Source organism: Eschrichtius robustus, chromosome 16 (assembly GCF_028021215.1).
Source record: "Eschrichtius robustus isolate mEscRob2 chromosome 16, mEscRob2.pri, whole genome shotgun sequence".
NCBI classification, from domain to species: domain Eukaryota; kingdom Metazoa; phylum Chordata; class Mammalia; order Artiodactyla; family Eschrichtiidae; genus Eschrichtius; species Eschrichtius robustus.
The window spans coordinates 38,494,237-38,514,974 of NC_090839.1; the positions used below are offsets into that span (position 1 = coordinate 38,494,237).

General features: G+C 41.7%; 1 protein-coding gene across 1 annotated transcript in view; it reads right to left on the reverse strand.

Moving 5' to 3' along the window:
- PAK5 (p21 (RAC1) activated kinase 5) overlaps positions 1 to 20,738 on the reverse strand; it is a 99,199-nt gene that overhangs the window by 5,118 nt on the left and 73,343 nt on the right. Inside the window, exons 3-5 of the mRNA XM_068523851.1 lie at positions 18,236 to 18,727; positions 16,887 to 17,020; positions 12,241 to 12,367 (exon numbers count right to left, since the gene is read on the reverse strand). Coding sequence (XP_068379952.1) covers positions 12,241 to 12,367; positions 16,887 to 17,020; positions 18,236 to 18,727 — 753 coding nt within the window. The remainder of the gene's footprint in view (positions 1 to 12,240; positions 12,368 to 16,886; positions 17,021 to 18,235; positions 18,728 to 20,738) is intronic.

Here is a 20,738-nt window from a genome sequence, read left to right on the forward strand (position 1 = left end):
AGGTACAATCCATTTTAGTGAAAAAACCTCTTATGGCTCCAGCAGGATTGACTTGCAAATGTTTAACTCCTGCTGCTGGTATCTTTTATAAAATTATGAAACCCCAAAATTTACAATACACCCAAAACAAATTCATTAAAATTCAAACCTACTACTTTCATTTAATGTAAGAGATGATGCTTTAGTGTAAGTAAACTGCTATTCTCAACACGAGTTTTCTACAAACTGCTGCAATTTAGGGGTTTTCTTGCGCCAAAGACATTTAGATTTCTAAGTACCATTAGATGATTCAAATAACCAACCTCACTTCTATGTTTGAATTATTGCAAGGCCCCATTTATAAAGGATGCTGAGATAACACTTTACTGGCTCTCCTTTTCTTTTGATTTTCCTCCTTCGCTCAGGACAATTGAAGTTGCCAATGTGAATATCAATGCAAGTGGAAATGTGGGCATAGAAACTGGGTGTGAGCAATTAGTTACGAGGGGTACAAGGTGGTCATCTTAATTACCCAATATACATATATGTTATTTACGTTAGAGGTCATCAAAAAGAAAAACACCCTGAAATTTCTTGCCCAGAGCCTTTAAGAATACTCTTAGGAACATACTGCACCCTCAGGCACCCTGCCAGTTTATATATTCTAGGTGACCAGGATTCAGTTTATTTCTGGGAGGCTTGATTCCTGTTCATGGTGACCTGGTCTGAACTTCAGATAGCCTCATTGAAAAGGATTGCCACTTAGGATTATTGGTGATGACAGAATACATTAAATGAAAACAAAACAAAACAAAACAAATCAATGATTCAGGCATTGGTTGGCAATGGTTCAGAATGGCCATTTGAAGTTAAAATTTCCATAGATCAAAGGTATAGTCTCTAAGGCACAAATTCTCCCTTGATTCTCTTGATACCTCTCTGAACGTTTTTCAAACTTTTTTTCTGGCTTTATCTCTGCTGCCCACAACTTAAATACTGGGGCTTCCAGGAGTTTGGCTCCCAACTCTCACCTCTTCTCTTTTTAGGTGCTCTTGCTAGATACTCTTTTTCCTCCCAGACTTAATGCAGGTTTCTCATCTTCATTCTAAACCTATACATCCATCGAGTATTTGTTTCCACATGGAGTTAATGTTTGTGAAGGTTATACAGTCTGTGTCTAGATTCATTTTTTTGGCATATGGATGTCCAGTAGTTCCAATACCACTTGTTGAAAAGACCATCTTTGCTCCATTGTACTGCCTTTACTCCCTTGTCAAAGATCAGTTGACTCTATTTATGTGGGTCTACTTCTGGGCTCTCTATTCTGTTTCGTTGGTCTTTTTGTGGATTCTTTGCTAATACCACACTGTCTCAAAAAGTCCTAAAGTTAGGTAGTGTCAGTCTTGCACTTTGTTCTTCTTCTTCTTCAATATGTGTTGACGATTATGTTGGTCTTTTGCCTCTCCATATAAACCTTAGAATCAATTTGTTGATATCTACAAAATAACTCACTGAGGTTTTGACTGAGATTGCATTAAATCTATAGATCAAGTTGGGAAGAAGTAACATCTTGACAATACTGAGTTCTTCCTATCCAATGGAATATCTCTCCGATTATTTAATTTTTTTATTTTATTCATCTGAGTTTCATAGTTTTCCTCATATAGATGTAGTACATATTTTGCTTGATTTATACCTAAGTATTTAGTTTTGGAGGGTGATAATGTAAATGGCATTGTGTTTTTAATTTCAAATTCCACTTGTATTGCTGGTACATAGAAAAGTGATTGACTTCTGTATATTAACTAGATATCCTACAACCGTGTTTTAATCACTTTTTAGTTCTAGATTTTCTTGTTGATTCTTTCAGATTTTCTGAATAGATGATCATGTCACCTGTGACCAAAGATAGTTTTATTTCTTATTTCCCAGTATGTATACCTTTTATTCCTTTTCTTGTTTTATTGCATTAGCTAGTACTTCTAGTATGATGTTGAAAAGGAGTGGTGAGAGGGGATATCTTTGCCTTTTTCCTAATCTTAGTTGGAAAGCATATTCAATTCTTAATGATACTTCAAGGCCCTGATCACTTCTCACTTCCTCCAGAATTTTTCTCAGGAGCCCATATTAATCTCTCCCCTCAACAAATTTGAGAGAATTTAGCATTCATTTAATCTTGAACTGTTTTCTGATGCTGAGTTTTTCCCTCAGCTAGAAATGACATTGCTCAGGGGCAATAGCTCTGCCTTTTAATTGTGAAGCCTCACTGTGTTCCTTAAGAGCTGAGAAAACAGTAGATACTCAAAAAACTCATGCTACTAGATTGATATTATCTGATATTGACATATATATACATACATACATACATACATACATACATACATACATGGGACAACAGATCACGTGATAGAAAACACATTGGTGCTCCTTCTGAAACCATCATTGACTTACTGAAGACAAGTGTTTCTAGAATCAAAGTTGTAACACAGATGAAATGGAGGTAATGTTTTGGAAATTATTATTTTTTCTTTTTCCATTTCCTTGTTCATGATCTGCTCTCTAATCAGGCCAAGACTAGTAGGGTGTTGTTTGGGATGGGACTCCTTCAATTTGGATTGCACCAGATGGAATGCTAGAGAAAGATGGTTTAACAGAGAGACAATTTTTCTCAATTGCTTTGGCATATCAAGAATCAAGCCCAGATGTGTCAGATCACAGAATTTCCATGTGGTATAAAGAAGAGTGCCCTGGGAATTCCCTGGCAGTCCAGTGGTTAGGATTTGGCTCCTTCACTGCTGGGGCCCGGGTTCAATCCCTGGTTGGGAAACTAAGATCCCACAAGCTGCAAGACGCAGCCCAAAAAAGAAAAGAATAATACATTAAAAAAGAAAGAAGAGTGCCCTATGGCCATGGTAGCTGGTCCATAATCCTTGCTGCCCTATTGTAAAAGGCATCTACAATTCTGAGAAGGGAAAGCCCTACAGTCCATCCCTTTTAGCCAAGGATTATTTGCAGAAGAGGACAAAGAGCAGTAACTTATGTCAGGCCCCAACTCTTTATTATACACTATTTCCTACCACCCCGAGCAGAGGGTGGTGCACTTCAGAAATATCTGAGTAGTATACAACCCCACACAAACAAGGGAGAGGAGAAGCCACATGCATCTGTGTTCAGAGGTAATATTAAAAATATTTAATAACCAGATTCATCTAGACCAATCAGAATCTAGACATAAAGTTGAGCTTTGTTCTGGAGTTATCCTGTGGGCATTACAATCCTTAATGAGGCAAGGGGGGTCCTGGTAAAGGGCTGGGGTCATAGGGGATAATACTCCCATGACTGGAAACAGTGGCTATTAACCAACAAGCATGAGAATATTGCAACATTTTAACAATGGTTATAGATACACTGGTGAATACCAGCTGCACATCAGCTTCGGCTATGCCCAACATGACCTCCATGGAGAGATGGCACAACAGAGTGGGTGGAAATGAACTTGAGGCAATGTTGCTGGCTTCCATGGCCTTTGTGTGGTATGCAGGACTCCCGAAGCTCCTCCAAATCTCAGTGAAGGAACAGGGAAGTGCCAGGCACAAGCCTATGGTTGACATGAGAGGCAGTCTCAAGGATAGTTTTCAAGACTTGAGGAAAGAGGCTGGAGTAAAATACTGCAGAGAAGCCTCTTCCAGAAAAGACCAGCAGCTGATGGGACCAGCTAATGCTCACTGGTCATGAGTCCAGGTAGCAGAAGAGGCTGTCACACCAAGGCAGGGACTAGCGAGGAACAAGAAGATGGATCATATCTCCTTCTCCCGGAGGTCCCATAACCCACATTTGTCTCCATCCTGAGGAAGATGGGGGTGGGAGGTGGAAAGAAGGAGCAGGTGGCAGCCAAACCTGAAAGACTGAGGGTTTAAAGGTATCAGTTTAACCTTACAATAATGTGCCTGAACTCTGATAGACAATGTTTAAATTATTTAAGCAGACTAAATTTAATACACTGAATTAAAATAGAGTTTAAAAAAATTCTAGTCAGTGGGGCTTTGTGAAGAAGTCAAGGTTAGTTGTGTGTGTGTGTGTGGTTATTTCCAAAGCTCAAGCCTGAGTAAGTCTGCAATCCTATGACACAGATAGTGAAGGAGGAACAATTTTGCCAATATATTTTGTTTACCTGTAAAATTAAGAAACCTGGGCTTCCCTGGTGGCACAGTGGTTGAGAATCTGCCTGCCAATGCAGGGGACATGGGTTCGAGCCCTGGTCTGGGAAGATCCCACGTGCCGTGGAGCAACTAGGCCCGTGAGCCACAACTACTGAGCTTGCGCGTCTGGAGCCTGTGCTCCACAACACGAGAGGCCGCGATAGTGAGAGGCCCGCACACCGCGATGAAGAGTGGCCCCCGCTTGCTGCAACTAGAGAAAGCCCTCGCACAGAAACGAAGACCCAACACAGCCAAAAATAAATTAATTAATTAATTAATTAAAGGAAAAAAAAAAAAAAAAAAAAAGGAAACCTGAATGATTCAGGAGGTGAATGTATCAGAATTTTGGTATTGGCAGTTTTAATTTCAATATCTCTAGTGTGGCTTTCTTTTTCCAGACATTAAAAAAAAGATACCAAACCTGACAGACTAATAATTATCTCCCTGACAAAATATAAGATGAGAAATTGAAACTCAACACTTGGAAGCCTGGCCTGTTCTTCTGTTGTAGGAGTATAAGTGCTTTTCCATGATTTTTTTACTCATCCAAGTACATAAAAGAGACAATTTTCTAAAAGAACATAATTGCACACAACATTCGTCCAAATAAATCTGCAAGTAGATAATAAGAACTCAGGTAATGAGTATAATAAAGCATTGTAGGCAGTTATTAAAAGCAAATCTCACACACACACATACACACACAAAAAAGCAAATCACATAGACTTTAAGCTGAGCCTTATTTTAGATAGGATTGTACAACGCGGGTACTTAGGAAACCACCTTTGTCTCACTAATGCAGTTAGGCTAAGAGAACTGAAGCAAGCATGTTGCCCACCCCCTAAGAGGAGATGTAGCTGGTGCCACAGGGGCCAGGCAAGGAACTAGAGCTCAGAGGTCAGACAAAGCTGCTACTTAAACCTGAGATCTTACCCATCTCAATGCATCCTGGCTAGGAGTAAGGGGTCCCACAAAAATTTGCAAGAGGAGGATCAAAAGAGAATCTACCCACAAGATAGCTACAGGTGTAAAATAAAATGTAAAACCCTCGTTTTGTAAATTGCATATGCTCTAAAGAATTCTTGCATCTGCTCCAGGTTTTTGCTAAGGCAGAAAGATGGATGCTTTTGTGCCTGGTTCCTGGGTGCTTCTTATAAGGCAACGGTACTCAAGTGTGTATCATCAGTTGGAAATTGCTCAGAGATACATCCAGCCTGACTGAATCAGAATCTCTGAGAGAAGGGCCCAGGAATCTGTTTTTTGCCAAGGTCTCCAGGGTTTGTGATGCTCACTAAAGTCTGAGAACTTGTTTTAAGAAGAGCAATGACCCAGGGACAAAGGAACCAAAGTAATAGAAGGGGCCAGACTGATGATGGTGCCTCCAGCTGAAGACCCATTTCTTCAGCAGCCAAACCCTAGAGGAGAGGGAAGACATCATAGCGGCTGAGCTGAAACGGCCTAGAGGCCTCAGCCAGCTCCTCTGCCACTTGGCACAGCACAGAGAGTGGTAGGAAAATGCCCAAGACTATATGACAGTTTTAGCAGTGAACTCAACCCTGGGGTCTCCTGACTTTTCATGCTGTGTTCCCTGCATTAGAAAATAACTTCTGTGGAGGGAGTGTTTGGGTGTATCTCAGAGACTACTGGAATGGAATGAATTTAAGCAAGCTATTTAATATGCCCAAGTCTCTATTTAAGAAGAGCTTCTGGGAGATAATCTTCAGGTTTTCTTCTAATTGTAAAATTCTAGCAATTTGAGAGACAACAAAATTCAAATGGCTAAAGGAGCCAGGAAAATATTAGGTTGGCCAAAATTCTGTTCAGGTTTCCCCGTAACATCTAATGGAAAAACCCGAATGAACTTTTTGGCCAACCCAATAATACCAATGAATTAAATGAGCCAGTGGAGACAATGGAAAACTAGGGACACACGCCCCTGGTAAAGAGACACTAACTTCCAGCTGATTGTCAGGGGTCCAGTAGAGAAGGTGTGGAACACTCATAGGCTCTGGTTGCCCGTCTATGGCCCCTTATTTATCCTTTAACCCTCCCTTCAAATCCTGTGGGAGAAAGGGCACAAACATATTTATTATTTCTGGGTGCTATGTTAGTTTGGGCCCCCCTCTCCCAGAAGAAAATGCTGAGACAAGGATTCAGCGTAAGTCATTTACTCAGGAGATACAGGAAACACTAGCAGTGAAATGGGGAAGTATAACAGGGAAGTGAAGGCAGTCAGTCAAGGGTTAATCAGCAAGCAAGTTACCACCATGGGAACCAGAGCTTAATCCTGCTGAGGACGTCTGGGAGACTGTGTAGAGCATGTGCCTCAGAGCTATTCTATCCAAAGGTGAGAGAGCTGGGGTATTTATACACCAACTCCCATCACTTTTTCAGGGCTGCTCCTGGGAAGCACGAATGTTAATTTCCTGGAATTTCTAACCTGCTTTGTGCTGGAAGAGCAGACTACAATAGCCAGAGAAGTCCCCAGGCAAAGAGATGCAGGTGGTGGCATTTGGAGGAGGAGTTATCGAGCACTGAAATGGGAAGATAAGGGTGGGGCACCAGCAACATTTGCACTGTAGTGCTATTCACCCTCATCACACCACCTCCATTACTGCCATGTGTGAAGTCAGGCACAGTGTTGCCAGACACTTTGATTTTTTTCAAAGGAGACAGGAATCTGAAATTTTATGTGAAATCTCCTAATTCTTAAAGTGTGGCAACCAATTTACAGTAAAAAGAAAAACCATAAAGATTACTTGTAAATGCCTCTTTTTAATAGATGCATTAGGCTTAAGAGGTCATGGGTTTGAATTCCATTTCAGCCAATGAATTTGATAAAAGTTAGTCACTCACTGCCTTGTGGCCCATAAGTATCATCTCTTAAATGCAAGCCCCAGGCCAAGGAAAAATCATGGAGGAATTTACTCAACCCTTAATTGTAAGGGCAGGGGTATTGCCTTCACTCTGAGCATCTACCGTGTACCTGGTTTACCTCTTATGGTTTTATACTAATTACTTCATGTAATTCTTGAAACCACTCTAATGACATGTTATTTATTTTCCCTTTCAAACCCCAAACACCACTCCTTAAACACCTCTGCTTAACACAAATTAGTGACTCACTAGATATTATTTCTATCATGGAAAGATTGAACGATTTCTTTTCAGTTGATAGCAAATAATTTCCTTGTAGTCTTCGAAGGACTTATCCTTTTAAACCTGAGCAATTCACTGTTTTAAAAAAAAAAATCTTTTATTTGGAAATACTATATATAGGCTCATAGGAGGTTACAAAGAAATGTGCATACAGTCCTCCCTATACATTAGCATTTTATGCACTACAGCTCAATATCAACACCAAGAAATTGATGTTGGTACAGTCCATAGAGCTCACTCAGATTTTATCAGTTATACATGAACTCATTTGTGTATGTAGTGTGTATGTGTGTATATGTGTGTGTACTCTGTAATTTTATCACATTGTAGTCTTGCACAACCACCATCACAAATCAAGATATGCGACTGTACCATCACCATAAGGTGATGGTGCTACCACTTTATAGCCACACACTTCCAATCCCTAACCCCTGGCAAGCACTAATATGCTGTACATCTCTATAATTACATTATTTCGCAGGTGTTGCATAAGCGGAATTATGCAGTGTGTATCCTTTTGAGATTGACTTTTTTTTTCACTCAGCATAATTTCCTTGAGGTTCATCCAAGTTCTTGCATGTGTCACTCATTCATTTCTTTTTTTGTCTGGGTAGTATTCCCTGGTATAAATACACCATAGTTTATTTAATCATTTACCCTCTGAAGGACATTTAGGTATTTTCTAGTTTGGGACTACAGTGACTAAAACTGCCATAAACATTTGTGTGCAAGTTTATGTGTGGAAATAAGTTTCCATTTCTCTGGAATATATGCCTAAGGGTGAGATTGCTTGTCACATGGTAAGCCCATTTTCAGTTTTGAAAGGAACTGCCTAACTATTTTTCAAGAGTGGCTCTACATTTTACATTTGCACCAGCATTGTACGAATTAGTGGTGTTATCACTATTTTTCATTTTAGCCATTCTTATAGGTGTGTAACGATATCTCATAGTTTTAATTTGCATTTCTCTAAGGGCTGATGATGTTGAACATCTCCCAACAGCACACCTTGTGTGACAGACAATATTTCCAAAAATGCCAACAATGATAATGTCCAGCCCATGAGATCTTCTTGACATGTGATTCAATTCTCCTCCTACTCAGGAGGGTTTCATGTTCCTTCCCGTTGAATCTGGAAGGGCTGTGATCATGGTAAAAGTGACACTATGTGACTTTGAGGTCATAAAAATGCCATACTTCTACCCTGTTTTCTTGGGACACTCACTCATGGAATCCAGCCTCCATGCTGTAAGGAAAGCCACATGGAAAGGCCACATGGTAGATATTCTGGTGGACAGTTCCAGCTGAGCATCCAGACAACAGTCAGCACTACGTTCCTGACATATGCCTGAGGAAGATTTCTAGCTGCACCGTCTAACAAGTCAGAGCAGCACTGGCTGGCTGAGCCCAGCCAACTCTCAGAGTCATGTGAGAATGCGCAAATAACTTTTTTTTTTTTAACATCTTTATTAGAGTATAATTGCTTTACAATCGTGTGTTAGTTTCTGCTTTATAACAAAGTGAATCAGTTATACATATACATATGTTCCCATATCTCTTCCCTCTTGCATCTCCCTCCCTCCCACCCTCCCTATCCCATCCCTCTAGGTGGTCAAAAAGCACCAAGCTGATCTCCCTCTGCTATGCAGCTGCTTCTCACTAGCTATCTATTTTACTTTTGGTAGTGTATATATGTCCATGCCACTCTCTCACTTTGTCACAAATGACTCTACTACCTAAAGCAATCTACAGATTCAATGCAATCCCTATCAAACTACCACTGGCACTTTTCACAGAACTAGAACAAAAAATTTCACAATTTGTATGGAAACACAAAAGACCCTGAATAGCCAAAGCAATCTTGAGAATGAAAAATTGAGCTGGTAGAATCAGGCTCCCTGACTTCAGACTATACTACAAAGCTACAGTAATCAAGACAGTATGGTACTGGCACAAAAATAACTTTTGACTTAAGACCTAAGGTGATTTGTTATTATGACAATAAATGAATATGTCTTCTGCACTATAGAATGCTATAAAAGCTCCAATAGATTAGTATAAATTGTACTCTCAGCCTTTTCTTGGAGTAGTCACACTCCATCTCTGTTCTCTCTTTTAAGAAAAAAAGTTTCCTTTCTCTATAGAAGCTGGAGTCAATATGGCACCTTGTTCTTAAATCTGGATGAGCTCACCCTGGCCAACACGGCTGAGAGTCAGGCTCCGCTCCACAAGCTGTGTTCCTTCTTCCAGGTACACTCTCATCCCTGAAGCCCACAGGTCCTGCCCCTCACGTGTCTCTGCTGTCACCACCCCATTGCGGAGGGGCCTTCTCTGACTGGCCTCTACAAACCCTCTACTCTCCACCCTCCACCTTCTTTACTCTACTTAAGTTAATTAATCATAGAAAACTTAGAATGTATCACCCTGCAATCTGGTGGTGATTTTATTTTTATGTTTATCTATTTGTTTATTATCACACCCCCATTCTCCAAATAAACTGAATGAAATTAGTGATTTTGCTTCATTCATCCTTAGGACCTAGCACTGCCCTGGCACAGAATGACGTTTAGCTCATATTTATTGAATGAGTGAGTGAACAAACCATTCAGACTGAAAGCACTGAGGATGTGCCAGTCCCTGTGAGCTCTGCTGGGTGCGTGGAAACTAAAGAAATGTTTGAAACGGAGATTCTGCCCTCAAGAATGACACTGAGTGATCTAGCCTTTCATATATTGTGGGGAAGGGAGATCTTTAAGTAAGCTAATTAAATAATGAACTATCTTTGTCTCACATCTGATTTTGACATCCGACAGGTACTCACAGCAAGGGTGAGCCTACACCCTCAAACTCTAAAAACAATGAAAGAAAGCCTGGCAGAAACTGTCCTGATTTTTTTTTTTCCTGTAAGCTCCAGTCACCAGAGCCAATTTGTGGACCAGTTCAATGCTCTGCAAATTGTGTTCTGAGGCCATGGGACCTTGCCCTGGTGCTTTTCTGAGTCAGGCCAGGAGAGAGTTCTACCCCTTTTCCTATAGCTCCTCTGCTCTATGGCAGATGCTGCAAAATGGCCACATGGTCTTCCCCTCTCTGTATCCACATGCCTTTGGATGCAACTTTGCAACTTCTCCCATCAAGAGGAAGTGGTGTTTATGGTGCTACTTCCCCACCCCTTGCATCTAGGCCCAGTTACCTCTACTACCACTGCTGAGATCCAGCCAACCACCAGGCTAATTAGTGAGGCTGTCAACCCCAAAGTGACCACAATGCAAGAGTGAGCTCAGCTGATGTCACGTGGAGCAGAGGTAAGCTGTCCCAGCTAAGGTCAGTGCAAAAGCCGACTCACAGTATTGTGAGCAAATAAATGGTTCTGGGTTTAAGCCACTAAGTATTGAGTGGTTTGTTGTGTAGCAAAAACTGACTGACACAGACTCCTGTACACTCTTAAAAAAAATTCAGCCAGAGTAATGCAGAAAGCAGGACTTAAAACTGCCCATTAAACATAATACTAAATTGGCAAATTATGTGTGTGTGTGTGTGTGTATGTTCATATATATATATATATATATATATATATATATATATATATATATATATATATATATATATATGAAATGGGATTATGGGTGATTTTTATTTTATTCTTTATACTTTTCTGAATTTGCTGAAATTTCCACAATAAAATTGACAATCTTTTTAAAACAAAAGAAGAAAAGCCAAAGTTCTTGGGTAGTTTCTTCTGGTTGCCCTCTGATCACTCCTGGGCAAATTCTGATGTGCCGTGAACATTTTCCATGTGACTGAGGATGCTGGGTGGTAAAAGACAGGTGCATTAAAGGGACAGCTGTCTCCATTCATCACAAGGCTATTACATCTGCTGGGAGTTTCAGGAAGATTAAAAGGGTCTAAATAGGGGGAAAAAAATCTATGCTTCAAAACTCTTCCATCTAACTAAGTCTTCCTGGGAATGTCAACTCATGCCTTCCTTGGCTGTTGTATTCTATCTGGTGGGGCTGATGAGTTTCAAGTGAATCCCCTGAGCAGGCTGCAATGATGGGAAATGCAGATATCTGGGCCTGGGGATACACTAGTGTGATGGATATCTTCTGTTTGTCCTTTCAGATCTGGGAGCCCTGAGCCCTGGGAGGCCAAACTGTGTTGACTATTGATGGCTTCTGATTGGACTCAGCCAATGGGAAGCACCAGTAGGAGATTGGAAGGAAGGAGCAGAGTGAGGTTCAGGTACTTATTGGCCCAGCTCCCATCCAGCAGGTTCACTATGGTCTGGCTTCCACTGAAGATCAGAGCTCCTGCCAGGCAGCCCTCTTCACACAACAATCTCTATTTCAAGATTCCAGTGACTAGTTCTGCACCTCACCTCTTCAGTCATGGGGTAATAAGAGTGGTGTTCTATTCTAGAGACCTATGCTGGTCCTCATGACAGTTCCTTTTGGCTTTTCTACATCTCATCTGACCACACCTTTATTAAACTCTCCTCAAAGCACTGGAATTTGTCATCTGTTTCCTGCAGGGACTCTGAGAGATACTGCAGACATGCGTAGTCACACGAACAGGGTGGACACAGTCCTAGAAAAGTCATTTTCTCTCCACCAATGAAAATAAGAATGTGGCAGAAAAATAAAAGAAATTTCTATAGTTTCTATTACTTCCTGCACTTACTGTTAAGGCAGAAAATTATCTGTCAAATTCAGCTCACAGATAGTTCTGAATAACAGGATGACACAAAGGATGGTAATTTCTTTTTCAAAAGCCTCCTGGGAAGGGGAGTGGGTGACTTGCGACTAAGGAAAATTAGAATTATGAGAAAGTGTTCTTAGGAATATAATACCTGTGACAGGTGAAATGACAAGGTAAACTGGGGAGGGACCCAACATGAAAATCTTACCCGGCCATCACTTGTCAGCAGGATGGAGTCACTCTTTATGTCCCTGTGAATCACTCCTTGGTTGTGCAGGTAGGAGAGAGCCCTCAGAACCGACAGACAGACGGTAGCTATTTGTTCTTCATTCATTCTAGAAAGGAAATCACATTGAAGGAGCAAGGTCAGGCTTAAGACCATCTTTGAAATGATCAAGAGAGGTGGCTCCCTTGTGTTCTAGTGAACCAGTCCATGCTCCCCAGCCCATGTCTCGAAAATCTATGGGGAAGGAAAAGGAAGTCTTTGGGACCTGAGTCCCAGAACCTAAGGTCTGGCATTGAGGATGATAGGGGCTCAGTATAAGCTAAAGTAAAGAGACCCCCATTGGCTGGCTTTTGCGTCATCAGTGCAAATGCACTTCCTTGGACTCTTATAGGTAATTCCCCAGGTACTGACAAGCCACCAGGGCCCTACAGAGAGGACACACTGAATGATGCCAAAGTTCCAGGAGTGGCTGCTAGATGACCTTGAGGAAGTCCTTTAACTTCCTCGGGTCTCTTTTTCCTCATCTTGGAAATGGGCAAGGCCATGGTTCTCTTCAAGGTTGGACTCAGGCAAAGTGGTCTTTAGATCTCTAAGATCCCCCTCTGGGACTTGCCCTGCCTCTCACTAGCCCTTCCTCTCCCTCCTCCAGGAGCTGGAAGCTTCTGTTGCTCCAGATCCCTCTGTCAAGAAGGAAATTGGGCCTAGTTAGTTACTAATAACCAAGCGTGAATGCGTGATACCCTAATAAATAGACCATGGGAATAAGAAAGGCAAGCACAACACTGGATATGCTCCCCCATTTCATGGCTGCACCCTCCGAAGAAGGTATTTCTGGTTTCAGAGGAGACTGAGGTCAGGTGACCTGCTCAAGGTTATATAGCTCAGAAAGTAACCAGATCATGATTCAAACCCCACCTTTTATGAGTTCAAAACCCATGCTTTTCCACTTTCCCCACTGTATCATGCAACAATTGTAACTCAAAAGAATGGATTTTCAGCCACTGAAGAACCCAGGTGGGAAGAATGATGTGGAGAATGGAGTCCCTCAGTGCCCTCAAAATGACCCATTTAGGCATCTGCCTAACTCAACTAGGTATAAAACTTCCTCCCTCTCACGGAGATATTGAGAGGCCCAAATTAGGTAGCAAATGTGAAAGACCTCCTAAAACAAACTATCAGGCAAACAGAGGAGGCTATCAGGAGACACAGTGCATAACTGACCAGAGCCCAAATTTAAGAATTGACTTGGGGAATAATACCAGGTAACTTTTAGCTCAGCAGGACAAGTAAATAGATGGCTTTGAATCTGTGTTTCAGTCTTGTTGATGCCAACAAACCCCAACTGAGTAAAACTAGGGTTCAAAGTAAAATCCAAGGAGATAACCAATCAGGAGAATGTCAAAGGTACAAAGTGGATGAGTATGAAGAAACATGTCCTTCTCTTTGAAGAGGATTCCTACTGCCACAATGAATTGGTCTCATAGGAAAGCAGGTGTCTGAAACAGTGTGGAAACCTACAACTTCTGTGTTCTTAGTTTTGTGGTAAGTGGGCTGGTCATTATGCTGGATTGTTTTCAGATGACAATTTTCACATCTGCCCAAAGCACAGTCCTGAGAGGTTTAGAGCATCAGCCACAGGGACAAGTCCAACTACATCTCAAAATTAATTCAGGACCAAGAATTATCATTTTTAATAAAATTAATAAAATAAAATCCATTTTTCTTGGATTCAATGAGATTTGAGTTATTTGAAGAAGGCATAAAGATTTTTCACAGGTCAATGGTAACAAAAACGAATTAACTCTGAGCCCCCAATCACAAATTCCACAAGCCCTGGAATTTATAACAAATGCTACTGACTCTTAATTCAATGACTTTGAAATGGACATGGCCTACTGTAGAAAGCCTGGTGCTTTCCTACTTCAGCAGGGAGGAAGTCAGGTGGGGATAAAAACACCTCAGTTTTGGAGTCAACTCCAAATTCAAATCCTGGCTCTGCCTATTATTAAATACGTGATCTTGAGAAAGATACTTTTCACCTCTATGAGTCATAGCTTCATCCTCTAACAGACAGGCACATCAACACCTACCTTATAGAGATGTGTGAAGGTTCCATGAGTTAATGTATAAAGAACCTGACAGAGCTTGGTACTTTCCTTTCCCTTCTAGAACTGTTTCCTTGAAAAAAGTAGGATATGATTTAACAAGATGCTAGATAGGGTTAAAACTTTAGTATGTATAAGAAACTCCTGAGGGGATTTCCCTGGTGGTGCAGTGGTTAAGAATCTGCCTGCCAATGCAGGGGACACAGGTTCGCTCCCTGGTCCGGGAAGATCCCACATGCCGCGGAGCAACTAAGCCCGCATGCCACAACTACTGAGCCTACCCGCCACAACTACTGAAGCCCGTGTGCTTAGAGCCCATGCTCTGCAACAAGAGAAGCCACCACAATAAGAAGCACGGGCACTGCAACGAAGAGTAGCCCCCGCCCGCCGTAACTAGAGAAAGCCCGTGTGCAGCAACAAAGACTCAACACAGCAAAAAATAAATAAATAAAATAAATAAATTTTTTAAAAAAAGAAGAAACTCCTGAGCATCTGGCTAGATGATGGATTATTTTAGTCCATCTGGGTAGAGCCTGAGATGCTGTATTTCTAACAAGCTCCTAGGGGATGTTGATGCTGCTGGTCCCCAGACCACACTTTGAGTGGCAAGCAGTTAAATGTTTTATCAACCAATCAATCAATCATTCAATGAAGTACTTATTGAATATCTACTGTAGGAAACTCTCTGAACTACCAGCTTAAGGATTTCAAATTCTAAATATCCATGGTATTCCTTGACACACAATTGCTTCTTGCTCTCTGGAGCTACTCTGCCTTCAAGGGGAGATCCATCAACAAAACTAGATGGAGAGAATTAGAAAACACAATGGATTCTAGAGAGGCTGGCTCTTCAGTGAATCCCACAGATACAAAATAAGAACTTGACAAAGGGAGAGCTGTAGTTTTCTGATGCTCTCTGAGGCAAGAAAAAAGCCCCTCCCTTGGACATATTTTTATTAATTGTTTTATATGTAAGTCACATTTGTCTTATTCTTAGGTCTCTTCAGTATACTTGTTGCTACAATTTAAGATGATTAGATAGATAGATAGATAGATAGATAGATAGATAGATAGATAGATAGATAGATAGATATGGTGGTTGTATGGCTATACCAATAGGAATCTGCCAGCTGAAATGTTGGTGATAAACATTCAGTGTCTTCCCTCATGTCCTTTTGTTTTTAGATGGTCTACCGCAGACTCAGAGCTATAGGGAGTCATGATTGAAACACTGCCTCATTTTAGTGGAGAAAAAGCAGAACCTTCGATCCCTTATGGGTTTCTGAACACTTTCTTGCTACCTTGCTTTCCACCTATTGTCGCTCAACTGGATTCACTTATGATTTGGATTCCATTTCAGTGACATCAGCTAATACCCAATGTAGCTCTTTCATGACAATCCTCTCAACTCTTTGGTATTTTATTTACCAGCAAAGCAAACTTAAAGTTTCCCAAATGTAACATGATTTTTTTACACGTCTGTTCCTTTGAACCTTGCTTTTCCAGCGAGGTCCATGAATTAACGGCATTAACATCGCCTGGGGGTTCCTTAGAATGCAGAGTATTATGCCCCCCCATTGAATCAGGATCTGCATTTTAATAAGATCCACGGGTAATTTGTATGCATATTAAAATTTTAGAAGCACTGTCTTAGCACATACTCTTTCATTTGCCTTCAATGCCCTTTTCTTCCCACTTGCCTTCTTAGTAAACTCTGATGCATCTCTCAAAACCCATCTTGGACATCACCGTATATTGGAAATCCTTCTTGACTCTCTTATAGAGATATTCAGGTATTCTTCTATGCTACTTATATACTTCTTTCTAATTCTGCACAGTTGTTACAATGTATTTATTTCTAATCTGAGACTTCCTTGGAAGGGTGTATCTGAGCCTTATTCATTTGTATCTTTTGTAGCCCCAGCACTTAGGAAAGAGCCTGGCACATAAAAAGTGATTAATAAACACTTGATGAAATGACCACAATTGACACATCAGCGAAGCAAGTAGCTGAGGGAACAGTGGCAATTAACCATTGTTACTTGCAAGATGATTTAAAAACAGATTTGAAGAATCTCTCTCTCTCTTATGTAGTTTGTTATTATGACATAAAATTTTGATCTTTCACCTGCCCCTGCCTTCCCCAGGTACCCTTGGTGGTATCAACACATAGCAATGGTATAGCAACTTAGGAGAATGAAACTCAGTTTTAGAAATCTATGTAAGGATGGGAAATTCTATTATTTGTCACCGAAACTCCATTCTCAGCAGCTTGCTGATTTAAAATCAGTGGGTATCAATGAACTTCTGGAGGGCAGGGAGAATGTGAATTGAGTGAATGAACTATACATACATGATATTGTGATAGGCACCTGGGAATACAGAGAAAAAAGGCAGTCATTTCTCTACCTTCAAAGTGCTTAACCACTTATGAAGAGTTCATAAATATAGTCACTGAGGCCTTACCCTGGAAAAGAATAATAAGCACCTTGAACTACTTGCCTGGATAGTAAAGAAACTTACCTGGTATGAGTAACGATGTCTGTCAAGGCACCACCTTCTAGAAATTCCATGACGACCCAGAGCTCATCATTGACAAGGTAGCTGTTGTACATGTCAACCACGTTGTCATGGTGATAATCCCGCATTATCACAACCTGGGCAAAATGGAAAGACACTGTTTGACTTCGGACCGTGAAATTTGACTTTTTGTTTTCTCATGGCTACATTTGGGCTGTGAGTTCAACTGATGGGGAGTACTGATTGTGTGTGTGTGGGGGGGGTATTCAGAAGTCTATTACAGACAAAGGGACAGCACTGAGAGCAGCTGGCAGGAATAGAGGGGATCAAGTTAACAAATTCAGAGAAAATGGCAGGTCAACAAGACACTGGGTTGGGGGAGAATACAGAGTAAAAACAGGCAGAACCATGGCAGAGTTTGCATTCACAAGAAGGAGTTTAGTTGACTGTTTGGGGGGATGTGATCAGATATCCCAGAGGTTACTTTTAAAACACATTGTCCATACTCTGCTATTGGTTAACTGGGCAAAAAGGTCACCAACTCAAGGTAAGTGAGTCTCAGAAGTGACTGAAGTAAACAGTTATTAGGGCTGGGGCCACATGACACCAATTTAACTTCTTGGGAGGTCTAGGCTGAGTCTGAAAGAGTTTGGGCTGAATATAAAGGATAAGTCTTGAAGGTAAAAGCACTATGACTTAGGCATTAAAAGGCCAACTTGTGTCTGCTTGCTGGAGAGAGTGTCCAGGAATTGCCATCTTGTGGCCGCTTCTGGTGATATTTTCAGAATGAGTGTTAAATAATAAATTATACAGTTGTTTAAGTTATATTTTCCCTGTCCTGGCATTGTGGTTTGGAAATAAGTTCCAGAAATCAGGAGCTGTGGACTGGGAAGAAGATGAATCCCACTCACCCCGTGCTCTCTGTGAGGTTTGGAGCATGGAAAAGAAATGGACACCTATGGGAGTTGGAGCTGGGTGGAGCCTTCACATAAGCCATCATGGAAGAGGGTCCAAAGTCACAGCTGATTGCACTGTTACAGCTGTATGAACCTATTGTCTGACCCCGGGCTAGTAACATAATCTGATGCTAGGTTTCCTTATTGCTAAATGCAGATAACATTTTTCTGTCTATGGCTGTTGTGAGAATCAAACCAGACCAATGCTTAGCACAGTGGCTGATCCACAGGAAGTACTTCATAAAGAGACAGCCATACAGGCATAGAAAGAGGGATGTTATTTTTGTATTTATATTTTCTGTGTTTTCTAATGTCCTAAAATGTACATGTGTTATTTCTGAAATGGGAAAGAAATGTTACATAGGACAGAAAGGATGATCCGAACACACCATCTACCTCATTAAAAAGCAGCTCTCGTCTCTGTTGCTTTCGGAGGTCCATTTTCTTCACGGCAACTTGCTTCCCCGTGTGTTTCTCGGTGGCGATGCACACAATGCCGGTTGACCCTTCCCCGATTTTGATAAAGTTGTCCAAATATTCTCTGGGGTCTCCTGGGCTGACCACCAGCTGCAGGGCTGCCCGGAACTGTTCGTGGGACACCCTGGAGGGCTGGTGGTCTGAGGAGGAGCCCCAGCTGGGTGGGGGGTAGGTGCTAGATGAGATGCTGAGAGAGCTCAAGTAAGAAGCTGTGGAGATGTACTGTGAACTGGTCTGCAGGGAGGGGTGGTGGTACAGGGTGGCTGTGTGGTATCCAGATGGGTATTGGTGGCTGCTTGAGGAATAGCCTGATTTGCTTTGACTTTGAGGTAGTTTAGCAGGGCCCCTGGGGTAGGTGTCGGACCCTGACAGTGGAGGGCTGAGGACCACCTGTGCTCGATCATAATCCACCTGGGAAGACAGACACAGATGGAGAAATTCACATGCTACATCTGAACACCATAGCCATCACACAGCTGGTCCAAATGATGAGCACCACTGCACAACCCACTCGTGGGTGAGGCTTACCTCGTGGGGTCCCAGGATGCATCGCTTCCACCCTTTACCTGCCCTCTGACCTCCCCATCCTGCCTATTTCTTCCTCCTTCCCTATTAAAATCCCCAGAAGTAGACTCTGAGACCTGGATTCAAATGCAAGTAGTAGGAGGTGATCCCAGGGGTTATGAAGGGGAAAATGCCAATACAGTAAGTCCCCTACATACGAATGAGTTCCGTTCCGAGATTGTGTTCATAAGTCCAATTTGTTTTTAAGTCCAACAAAGTTAGCCTAGGTACCCAACTAACACAATCGGCTATATAGTACTGTACTGTAATAGGTTTATAATACTTTTTACACAAATAATACATAAAAAAACAAACAAAAAATAAACACTTTTAATCTTACAGTACAGTACCTTGAAAAATACATTACTACAGTACAACAGCTGGTATACAGGGGCTGATCAAGTGAACAGGCAAGAAGAGTTACTGACCGGAGGAGGGAGAGGAGGTGGGAGATGGTAGAGCTGAAGGATCGTCAGCAATAGGAGATGGAGGGCAAGCTGCAATTTTACTCATGCCTGATGTGGATGACACAGGTTCTGGGTCCTTGCTGGATTCAATCCTACCTACCGTCTTGGAAAAAAAACGATCCAGTGATGTCTGGGTAGTAGCTCTTTTTTCTCATCTTAGATAATGCAGTAGCACTGGATTGCATTCTGAGCAGCTGCTGCAACTTTCATGTACCATTCTACATTCGGGTCCTGTGCCTCAAAAACTAACAGTGCCTCCTCGGATAAAGAAAATCCCCTTGCCATTTCCTGCATTGTGAATCTGTTCAGTTCTTCAGTTACTTCTTCTTCCTCTTGTCTCTCTGTCCTTTCTCTGGGCCTCCAATTCCATAAAGTCTTCATTAGTAAGCCCCTCATGTTGCACAGCAAGAAGTTCAATGAAGTCGTCCTCTTGCAGATCTAGCTCCAGCTTCTCGCTGAGGGTCACTAAGTTGCTGAAGACCTCTTTGGACTCCTCATCCACCTTCTCAAATCCATGAAAATTGTGAACAAACTGTGGGCAAAGGTCCTTCCAAATCCCATTCATGGTGATGGCTGTAACTTCACGCCAAACAAAGTTAATGTTTTTTATGGCCTTGTAGATGTTAAAGTCCTTCCAAAATTGTCACAAGGTTTTTCCTGATTCATCACTCACCTTAACTGCCTGACAAAAAGTGTGACGTACATATTTCTTGAAAATCACAATAACTCCCTGGTCCATGGGTTGGATGAGCGACATAGCATTTGGTGGCAGATGCACTACTTTGATGTTGGGATGAAAGTTGTCCATGAATGGGGGGTGGCCTGGAGCACTGTTGAGAAGCAAAATAATGTTGAATGGGACATCTTGCTCCAAGCAATATTTCTCTACGTCCGAGATAAAGTGGTGGAAAAATCAGTCCTGGAAAATGGTGTGTGTAACCCAGGATTTGGGGTTACTCTTCCACACAACAAAAAGAGAGCCCTGGGCTATGTTTTTAAGGGCTCTTGGGTGCTCTGAATGATAAATTAAGACAGGCTTCAGCTTCATATTGCCGAAAGCATTGCCACCAAACAACAGAGTTAGCTAGTCCTTTGCTGCTTTATAGCCTGGCATCAACTTTTCTTTCTTATTGATGTAACTTTTGTCTGGCATCCTTCTCCAGCACAGTCCTGTCTCATCCGCATTAAAAACCTGCTAGGGGAAATATGCTCCTTCATCAATAATTTCTCAAAGCATTTCAGGAAATTTCCAGGCAGCTACCATATCTGCACTTGCTGCCTCGCCACTTACCTTTACGTTGTGAAGGTTGGCTCTAGGCTTGAACCAATGAAACCAGCCATGCCTGACATTAAAAGATGCGCCCTCTGATTCTTCACCATGTTTCTTCTTC